Source organism: Exserohilum turcica, assembly GCF_000359705.1.
Source record: "Exserohilum turcica Et28A unplaced genomic scaffold SETTUscaffold_14, whole genome shotgun sequence".
NCBI lineage: Eukaryota > Fungi > Ascomycota > Dothideomycetes > Pleosporales > Pleosporaceae > Exserohilum > Exserohilum turcicum.
Window position 1 is genome coordinate 1,135,741 of NW_007359959.1, and position 9,582 is coordinate 1,145,322.

A 9,582-nucleotide genomic window follows, 5' to 3' on the forward strand; every position below is an offset into this window, starting at 1 on the left:
AAACGCGTCGTAAGACTGTCTGTACGCTTGACAAAGTTGGCTGGCCACTTCTGCCCAACCTGGCCAGCGCCGCGCGCAGCCAGCAGCTTATCAGCCATATCGCGCACAGCAGCATACGTGGGCGCAAATCCACGTAGATCTAGATCAAGTATATGATCAACTATCACCTCCTCTTCTAGCTTAGTGAGCTTCTTTGAGTTAGGCTGGCAATCGCGTCGAGCAGGTATACCAGCGCGTCGGCGGCGGATTGTTCGTTCAGACACGTTGTAGACAGCAGCAGCGCGATAATTACTTTGTGTTTGATGGAGATTAATAGAAGAAATAGCAAGCTAAATATCTGCTTCATTTAAAGCTAATTGAGTAGCGCTACGTTGAGCCATTGTTCGTTGAGATAGGAGAGGTGCGCAGGTTTGGTGGGGTGCGGCGCTCGCTTACCTGCGGCGCTCGCTTGCCACATACGTTAGCCTTTTTTTTTGTTACTGTTACTGTTACTGTTACTGTTTCTGCTGCTATTGTTTCTTTGTTTGGGCCAGGCTCTCCATTGCATTCTGTTTTGCTTTTTCTTCTTCTTACGATTTCAACATGAGATGGATTTGCCATGGTACAATGGAGAAGCAGAGGAACCTCTTTTTTTTCTTCTTCTGGCTGCGAGTTGAGCTCAGCTTTGTGCACTCGGCTTGGCCTGGCTTGGCTTGGATATATTATAGCATATAACAGCATATAATAGCTTTAGTCTACATAGGTAATATTGCGGTAATTGATAATATTTGTCTCTCTCTCTCTTGATTCTTAATCATATGTTCGGTCGCCCTGCCAATAAAGAAAACCCGGCTTAATAATAACCCCCCAGCCAGGCATTTCTCTCTTGGAGCCATAATTATCAAGGATGAGTATTATGGTTGTGTCAAAGCAGGGATTTTCGACCTGACCATTTTGGGGAAAATAGAAGGTGCAAGGAAGACGTAGAAGCAAGCAAGGAAGTCAGGCAAGAATTTCAGGGACCAATCTCAGGGAATAATATCAAGGCAACTTGTGTGAGTACCGGGGGGGGAGGGGACACGTGAAACGGGGATTGAGTGAGATGTTGGATAGGGCATGATGCCATGCTGAGAGAGAGAAAAGAAGAAGAAGAAGAATAAGTGGGGAAATAGCAATAACGGGAATAATAAAAGAGAAAATCAGGGTTTGTCGGACGATGCGGGCACGGGTATATGTGTGTAGTGGTGGCTGAGAAGAGGAGGACGTAGAAGGGAGAGAGGAGAAACCGTTATCATGGTGGTGGTAGTTACAATAAGCACCGAAAAAAAAAGGTTGAAAACAGACATACATACATACTTGGAACATACGTAGCAGACCCATCAACTCCAGCGCGTACAAGCCAAAATATTCCCACACATGCACATGCCATTCTCTTTTTTCTTTCTTTCTCCAATCAAAACACTTGCATATCTCCTCTCCTACATTCAACAACTCCCCTCCCCATCCCTCCATTTCCATCCTACCACATCGCAAAACCTTCCCTTTCCTCCTCATCCTCCCCTCTTGTCTGCCAAACCACCAACTAAGCCACACACTCTTACGCAACGCTTCCTTCCCCTCTTCATCCACTACTCCTCCCCATAATCCGCTCTTTCTTGGACCTCTGCTGCCGCCCCTCTTTCGCATTACCACCACCATCAGCGCTAGACTGCTGCTGCTGCTGCGCCTGCGCTTCGGCTTCGGCCTCGGCCTCACGCTGCGCCTGCTGCGCCTCGTGCAGCTTGCGTTGACGATTGGCTTCCCATTGCTCAATGTCGGTTTGCGTCAGCGTAATTGTTGTTGGGGCTCGCCGCAGCATGATGATCTGATGTGGGATGTGCGGAATTGTAGAGGGCACGCGGCGGTGGAGTGAGGGGCGGAAGTAAGCGGGTATAGAGGGGGGGTGGGCGAGTGTGGAATATGGCTGGGGTGCTGGATGGGATGATGATTGTAACGATGGGTTGTGTTTTGAGGCTTTTTTTGGTTATATATTTCTTTGTTGTTTTGGATTGATTGGCTATTTGTTGTATTTGTGGGCGGAGACCAGTAGGCCGGGATAACCTGAGAAAATGGATGGCTTTGTTTTGAGAGGGTTCGAGATTGAAAGATCGTATATGGCTTTAGTGCTCCAATGGCGGTCAAAGATGCGCGTGCGGGATAATGTGTATAGTGAATTTAGTGAACCCGCGTGCTGACCGTGCCGAGAGAAACGGTAAACAGAAAAAAAGCAAAAACTAACGTCGCACAATGAAGTCATACGTCACACAAGATGTGCCCATCTCACGGTGAAGCGTGAAAGCACGTGGTTGCGGAGGTCCCGCATCCCTGCTCCGCCAAGACTCGGCCATCTCGAAACTTTGGAGTTGAGACTTGGACGGCACAAACCCCCCAATTGCCATCCACCCCCACTCCGGCATGGCTCAGCGACAAATGTGCTATTCAATGGGCGCGCTGCGGCGCTCATTGGTAGCAGATGTAGCCTCGGCGCCGGCATGCTCGTCGAGAGCCCTGCACAGCTCGGCGAAGAGGCTCGAAGAGCAACCCAGCGATGCGTCGCCAGCCCAGCGTATGCTGTTCCAATTGCACCCCCACGAGGCACTGTATTGACGCAAATGCAGCGCAAAATACGCGGCAACTCCGCTCCGCCACGGCTCTCAAGCAGATTGCCTCGCTCCAGAACCGCCGCCAGCCCGGTGGCCTCGCTCGAGGCGTGTTTCCCAGCGGCCAAATGGTACGGCGAAGCCCGCGGGCGCCCTCGCCCCAGACCACCGAAGATGGCGCAGACGCAACCCCCCGCTTCGCTCGCAACGCAGCTGGCCCAAGGACAAGCCGCGGCTCGGCCCCTCCCCCTCAGGGCCAAATGGTCCGCGCCCCCTCCACACTCCGTGCAGCCCGCGAGGCAGGCGACGCCGCCGTCAAAGGCCCCAATCTACGCGCGCGAGACGCCCGCAGACCAGGCGCTGGCGGAAGACGAAGAGCCACCGGCAACAACCGTCCCGGCGACGGCGTCAAGAGGCGTGATAGAAAAGCCGCGGGAGAGGATGAGTCGCTGGGAACCAGCATTTCGCAGGTGAAGCTCGACGAAACAATCTCAGATAGTATGGCGCTGCACTTGCTGCGTCTGCAGCGAAAGGAGTGGGACCGTGTGCCGTATGAGCCCAAGTACGCCGAGGGAAGCTTCGCGGCGAGTGAACTGATACATGCGGGGAGAGAGCTGTTCAAAGGCGAGAGCCCGCCCGTCAAGCTGTGGGGCCCGCTCGAGAAGCGCATTGGTGTCGTGGGCATGTTTGGCGCAGAGGCACATTTGAAGATACGGCGTGTGCCCGACGGAGATGCCGAGCCATTCGGACACGAAGTGCTCGAGGAAGCGGAGCCAGTCGAGGCCACGGGTGCTGAGAAAAACGCGGCTGCTGTACAATAGAGGCGTCGTAGACCATGTATACGAACTTGTACAATCACAAATTAACGACAACCGGCACGGTACGATATCAATGGGCAATCGTTTCTATTTCATGGGCTATATATGTAGCGCAGTCGTTCCAGCACTGCATCTCACTTCGCGCCTGAGCTCATATCAAAGCCTATTTCGACGCCCACACCACCTTGTACTTGAACTGCGTCGGAAAACTCTTGTCGGTAATGAGCAGCTCCTCGCCCTCCTCGACCAAATCCGCCATCTTCTTCTCCAGGTTGGGTCGCGTCTGCTCCTCCAGCCCCGCAAGCTGCATGTAGAGCGACTTTTCCCCAGTACGAATCGAGGGCTTCTTGAGCTGTCTGTGCGTCCGTTAGCAAATCTCAGGTTGGTAAGTATAAGATTGATAGAGGACATGGACGTACGCTTCTGGGCGCTCGGCCAGCCCCTCGATAAACTCCTGCAGTGTAATGCCCGGCAGAATCTGAAGCGGGCGCGCAATGTTGCCCGCGCCGCAGACCGGACAGTCGTCTTTTTTCTGGTGCTCAAACGTATACGTATATACAGAGTCGTCGCCCGTATACATCATGTAGTTGTCCATGCCGGGGTATCCCAGGAAGGGATTGCTGTTTGTGGCGATTTTGAACGCCTCATTGCAGCAGCTTGCGGCGACAATGGCGTTGGTGCTGGCAATGGCCGGGATGATGTTCTTGACCACGCCTTGCGTCATGCTGTATGTTACGCCTTCAATATTGAACTCCTTGGCCCGGGCGGTGGCTTTGTTGAAGAGCCAGGTAATGTGCTCTGGGTCGTCCGTGTCGAGGGTCATGTCCTTGCGCTCTTCCTCCCACGCGATGATGTGTGCCCACTCAATGCAATGCTGGGGTTGTCGTGGGATCGTGGCGAGTGTGCAGAGAGGCACTGCCGCACGGGGCGCGTGCATGTCTAATTGGCATTCGATGCACGAGGTCATGGTGGGGAAGATGACACGCGCCTGTCCTTTGAAGCCTTCTGTACCGCCATCGATCAATGGCTTCATCGAATCCGGATCATTCTCATCTACCATCCCTACAAGCGTCGCGTTGATCCAGCGTCTTGCTTCGATGGAGTCGAGGCCGCAAACAATGAGGCCAAATTGCATGTAGTACGCTTCATCCTTGTCCTGGATCTTGCCGCAGTAAGGCGTGATTTTGACGCCCTTGACACGCTTTTCTACAAATGCCGCGGCGGTTTCGGCTTTGTACTTTCCCACGTCTGAGGCTCGGAACAGGAATTGGCGGTTCAGGTTGCTGACGTCAATCGTGTCCATGTCGATTACGTGAATGTCCTTGAACCCGGAGAGGGCAAGGTTCTTGAGAATCTCGCAGCCTAGACCGCCAGCTCCACTGCGGCTGTCAGTAAAATGGTTCAAGGACGAGTATGTGATTCTCTATTGGTACTCGTGACACTCACATGACGCTGCATCTCATTAGCTGTGGACTGCTATAGATCGTAGATATGTATCCTTACAGAACTTTCAAATTACTCAGATACTCAATGACTTGCTCGCCGGCCATGAAACTATCCTCATCTGTAAAAGGCCCCTTGCGAGTCAGGAACCTATCGAGGTACTTCCTATGCCACCAGATCAGCCGATAGCTAGGGATGTCCTCGGTTTCCGGCTCACCATCGGGCCCGTGGGCTGGCCGTGGACGCAGCGCTCATGTCGTTGACGTTGACAGCCATGGCTGATAAATGTGTTGAGGAAAGATGTGGAATCAGCCCGTGGAGCAAACAGTAGGCATAGGCATCAGAGTGTAGAAGATCTGCCAAGGCGCTAACTGGCGGGTCTGCGCATGGGAAGGCAATCGCCGATTGGGCACCGTACACTACCCATCTCACGCTACGCAACATTGCAGTCGACTCTGACATGCTTGTTTGACCTTTTTCTTTTCTGGTGTTTCTCAGAAGTCATGGCGGATTTCTTGACTGCGGTATCGACAAAAAAGATCAATAGCACCAAGCCTTTGATTGAGCAAGTCGACAGCTCCAATATACACGAAGATGCCGTTTCCATCGACTCTGCAGAGACAGCATTGAAAGCCCTGAAAAACCAGCCTAGTCGCACGACGGTAAACAAGGTTCTGAACTACCTGGCTGCTGAGGGGTTTAGTCTCCTACTTCCGGACCCACTCAACGCGAGCATTGCACATCAGCTTGTGAGCGATACTATTCCGAATTACTGGAGATCCATCAAAGGCCTTAAAGAATCAAAGCAGCTCGAGAGGATTTTGCGAAATCCGACAAGCCTGGGACATATCATTACGAGGCTTCGTTCGCTCATTGTGGACAGTCGGCAAAGAAAAGGGCCTGGTGAAGCGCGGAATACGGCTGAACACATCGTAGATGCGCTCGAGGTGCTGGACTTGATATTACGTGGTAACGACACCTCTTCGCTCGTACTGCAGGATGTACTGTTGTTTGGTAAAAATGTCATACAAAAGAAGCTCATATGGAAGGAGTACCTCGCGCAAGCTGCATCAGGACGTCTACTGTCGATTGCAGCGGAGGCCGAGGACGTGCTAAAGAAGAGTGATGATGCTCCTGAAATTGCCAACTGGGTCGCAGATGGCAAGCGATACGCGGAATGGCTCGGTCGCAATATTGCTGTCTTGCTCGAACGCAGTTCAGAGAGTGAAAATCATCTCTCTGCCACTGTAGAGCTCTGCTCAAAAGCGCTAGGACTAGGCTACACTGGTAAGTTATTCACACACCTTTTTATCCATGCTTACAAGTTAGATCACATCATGCAATCGCTACTCTCGACGTTAATCGATGGTGGCGGTGTTGAGCACCTTGAGCGATTGTTATCTCACATGAAGGCATTTGAGCAACGAAAGTACATGAACTCGATAATTGCATTTTTCGCCAAAAAGTACTTCTCAACGGAAGTCGTCAGCAAGGAAGACACACCAATCACATCGTCCACAATTGTAGATGCTGCAGCTGGCTTACTATACGCTCTCATCAAAGATAATGACGTCCTCAAAGAGCATCTTGTTTCATCACTCACACGGTCAACGATACCCGTACTAGACGACTCATTATCAACTCGACGAAGCGTGGTAGCTGCTTTGACCAAAGACCAGGGTAAGCAAGAATGAGTTCTGTGTAAGCGATATTCTTACATATCGTAGACAAATTACATACGCTTTTGGAAAATCTCATCAAGCTTTTTGGAGATTCCGTCTACATTAGACATACGCCGGTACTGCAGCAAGAGGGTAAGTACCATCTGCATCTCAATAGATACTGATCTAATACATGCAGCTCTTGCTCAGACTTTGGCACTATGCAGCGGTTATGTGAAACGCTCTCAGCCCATGTTTCTCACCATGATGGCAAAGTCTACGTATCATGTCAACGGGATGTCAAATCGAATTGGCGCAGCGTCTGCGCGAGCTCGTTTCTTAGGGATCGCCGTTGGAGTTGCTATTTCCAAGATGGTCGACAAACCTGAGCTGCAGTTGAAATTCGAGCTGGAAGGCACTGAAGCTGAAGAAGCGGGCTGGTATCAACGACTCACTGAAGTTGACGATAAGGTGGGGAATCTCGCAGATCTGAAGAGCCAGGAGAACACTACAGCCTTTACCAAAAAGGTACAGCCGAAGCCGAAGCCAGCGCCTAAGCCCTCGAAACCTTCAGGAATCACCGAAATACAAGGCCCACGGATCGTTGAAGTCATGTCTGAGGATGAAGATGAAGACGCCGATTTGATGGTGTACGAAAAACCAGATTCTGATCCAGAAGACGACACAGACGATCCTACGGCAATCAACCGCAATAAGCCTTCAGCACCTGTCTATATCCGTGATCTTATCGCTGGTCTCCGCGACCAAGAAAACTACGACCGACACGAGCTTGCCCTGGCTACTGCCGCATCTTTGATCCGGCGCAAAGCAAACTTTGGAACCGAAGTAACTGACCATCTCGAGGAACTCGCCACCATACTTACAAGTCTGCAAGATAACTCTGAGCTAGAAGGCTTTGCGCAACAAAGACAACAAGCTCTCATCGCTGTATTGCTGGCCAAACCGGCTCAAATGGCGCAGTGGTTTGCGCGGTCCTTCTTCTCTGGGGATTACAGTTTGGAGCAACGCGTGGCTATGCTCACGACTCTTGGTATTGGAGCGCGTGAGCTGGCTGGCATGAACGATAGTTCGGCCGATGATTTGATACCCGCAAAGCCAGACTTTCCTAGCAAGCAACTTCCACCACATCTCCACAAGATCTATGCGGAAGAGAACAAAATGCCGTCTGTAGCCAGGATATCGAGTACCATGGCGCGTGAAATGCTTTCCCCAATCGCGTCTCAAGCAGCCGATCAACTCAGCGGCCCCAACATTCTCAAAGTGCGGACCTTTTCTTCTCGCATGGAAGTAGAAAAGAAAAGACAGAAGCCGATTCCAAATGCCCTTGCCCAAATCGTGGCAGACAATTTCTTTTTCCCCCTTACTGGACGGTGGTGGCTTCAGGTTCGCGCCAACAATGATTCCATCTACGCCTCCACCCACCTCTTGCCCTATTTTCTACAAACCCTCTCGATCCTCCTCCACGCTTCCGGTCCAAACACTCTAGCGCTACCTCAGATGACGCGCGAGTACTGGGATCTCCTGCTATCTGTACGTGGTCTTGCTAGTAAGGATAAGAATATCCTGAATGCGGTTTTGTTCGGCTTCTTGATGTTACTGGAAACAAACGAGAACAAGGAGCGACTGGCTACGGAGCAGGGCAAAGAACTCATGGAGACGCAGGCTTGGGTGAAGATGGTTTTCGATGGTCTGGGCGCTGGAAGTGAAGAGGATGAGAAGTTGAGAGTACTGGCTGCGGGTGTGGTGGTCAAGTGTCAGGATGTGGTGGAGAAGTACCAAAGGAGGATGGCGGGGGTCCTGATGGACTACTAGTGTTTCATAGATGATTGTGTTTGATGCATATGGCAGCTCGAACGTCTCAAGGCTAATTAAATACACAAACAGCAGCAAAGAATATCCCAATGTGTTCTTCAAGAAGCTGACGCAAGTGGCTCATCGCGAAGTATCCGCAAACACACCCACACACCCATCTTTCTTCCTCAAGACACCACACAAGGCGGCGTCGTCAATGAAAAAAGCAGTTGCACAAAGTGCGTAGGAAAGCAAAAATTGTCCCGCCGAGCTTCCCGCAGGAAGCTCGTGAAAGCCCAGTTCCGCCTTGTGCAATGCAGAACGGACATTCAGACTGGCCTAGTCTTTGAGCTAGGTAATCGCAAGAAGGCTGTAGGAAGTTAGCATTCTGTAATTTGGGGGTGGGGACAGGGAAACGGACTAAGTATAGGGATGAGAAGTAGGGGCTGGGAGAGGTGTGGCTTATATAGACGAGGGAGAGCAGCCTGGTGAAAAGGTCACGTGAATATCACTCCAGGCAGAAATGTTTATGCTAGCAGGGACTCTGGTAAAGATATAGTCAGAAGATACTATACGCCAATGTAGGCATATCATTTCCTAAATAACGATAGCCTCGTTGATGCCTCATTTGATGTGCGCAGGAAAACTAATTTGGTAAATGGTAAAAATAGAGCCGCGCGGTTCACCAAATTTGAGGTTCTAAGCGCCAGGATACTTGGATGATGTAACTAGCCCCACCACAAAGTGCGCGCGACCACAAAGTGCGCGCGCGCCTTACAACCACCTCAACCTCAACGCGTCGTATCCCCACCACTATGGCTAATATTGAGGCTGCGCTTGCAGCTATTAATGCCCTAGGACTTGATGAGCCTTTTTCGTATACAGATATTGCAAAAAAATATAGTGTTGTTCGATCTACGCTTACCCGAAGACACCAAGGCCTACACGCCTCACGCGCGATAGGTGGCCAAAAACGGCAGCTCCTCCACCCACAGCAGGAGCAGGCCCTAATCGCCTATATCAATCGACTAACAGATAGAGGCTTACCACCTACTCAGCCAATGATACGCAATTTTGCCTCACAGATCGCCAAGACTGAGGTTGGAGTACACTAGGCTAGTCGCTTTGTCCAGCGCTATCCTGATCAACTTACCTTAAGGTGGGCAAAAGGCCTTAATAACTGTCGCTACAAAGCAGATTTAAGAAGCAAATACAACCTCTACTTTAGCC

At 51.1% G+C, this 9,582-nt stretch overlaps 4 protein-coding genes across 4 annotated transcripts; 2 read left to right on the forward strand and 2 right to left on the reverse strand.

Moving 5' to 3' along the window:
• Window positions 1–1,377: 1,377 nt before the first annotated feature.
• SETTUDRAFT_168227 (uncharacterized protein) lies at window positions 1,378–1,901 on the reverse strand. The gene has a single exon (XM_008025447.1). The coding sequence runs from the start codon at window positions 1,835–1,837 to the stop codon at window positions 1,601–1,603; it is 237 nt and encodes a 78-aa protein (XP_008023638.1). The 5' UTR covers window positions 1,838–1,901; the 3' UTR covers window positions 1,378–1,600.
• Window positions 1,902–2,433: 532 nt separating this feature from the next.
• SETTUDRAFT_50856 (uncharacterized protein) lies at window positions 2,434–3,346 on the forward strand (the record flags this gene model as incomplete). Its single annotated transcript, XM_008025181.1, has 2 exons — window positions 2,434–2,584; window positions 2,637–3,346. Coding segments are annotated over 2 exons (861 nt in total), but the record flags the coding sequence as incomplete, so codon positions are not given.
• Window positions 3,347–3,527: 181 nt separating this feature from the next.
• Window positions 3,528–5,130, reverse strand: SETTUDRAFT_168229 (uncharacterized protein). Its single transcript, XM_008025448.1, has 5 exons — window positions 5,097–5,130; window positions 4,940–5,044; window positions 4,883–4,888; window positions 3,856–4,815; window positions 3,528–3,792 (listed from the first exon to the last, which is right to left on the reverse strand). The coding sequence occupies exons 2-5, from the start codon at window positions 4,984–4,986 to the stop codon at window positions 3,600–3,602; spliced, it is 1,206 nt and encodes a 401-aa protein (XP_008023639.1). The 5' UTR covers window positions 4,987–5,044; window positions 5,097–5,130; the 3' UTR covers window positions 3,528–3,599.
• A 252-nt stretch (window positions 5,131–5,382) lies between these two features.
• On the forward strand, window positions 5,383–8,373 carry SETTUDRAFT_106448 (uncharacterized protein; the record flags this gene model as incomplete). The annotated part of the gene is made up of 4 exons (XM_008025449.1): window positions 5,383–6,166; window positions 6,209–6,559; window positions 6,607–6,693; window positions 6,740–8,373. 4 exons carry the CDS (start codon window positions 5,383–5,385, stop codon window positions 8,371–8,373), a joined length of 2,856 nt encoding a protein of 951 aa, XP_008023640.1.
• Window positions 8,374–9,582: the final 1,209 nt, after the last annotated feature.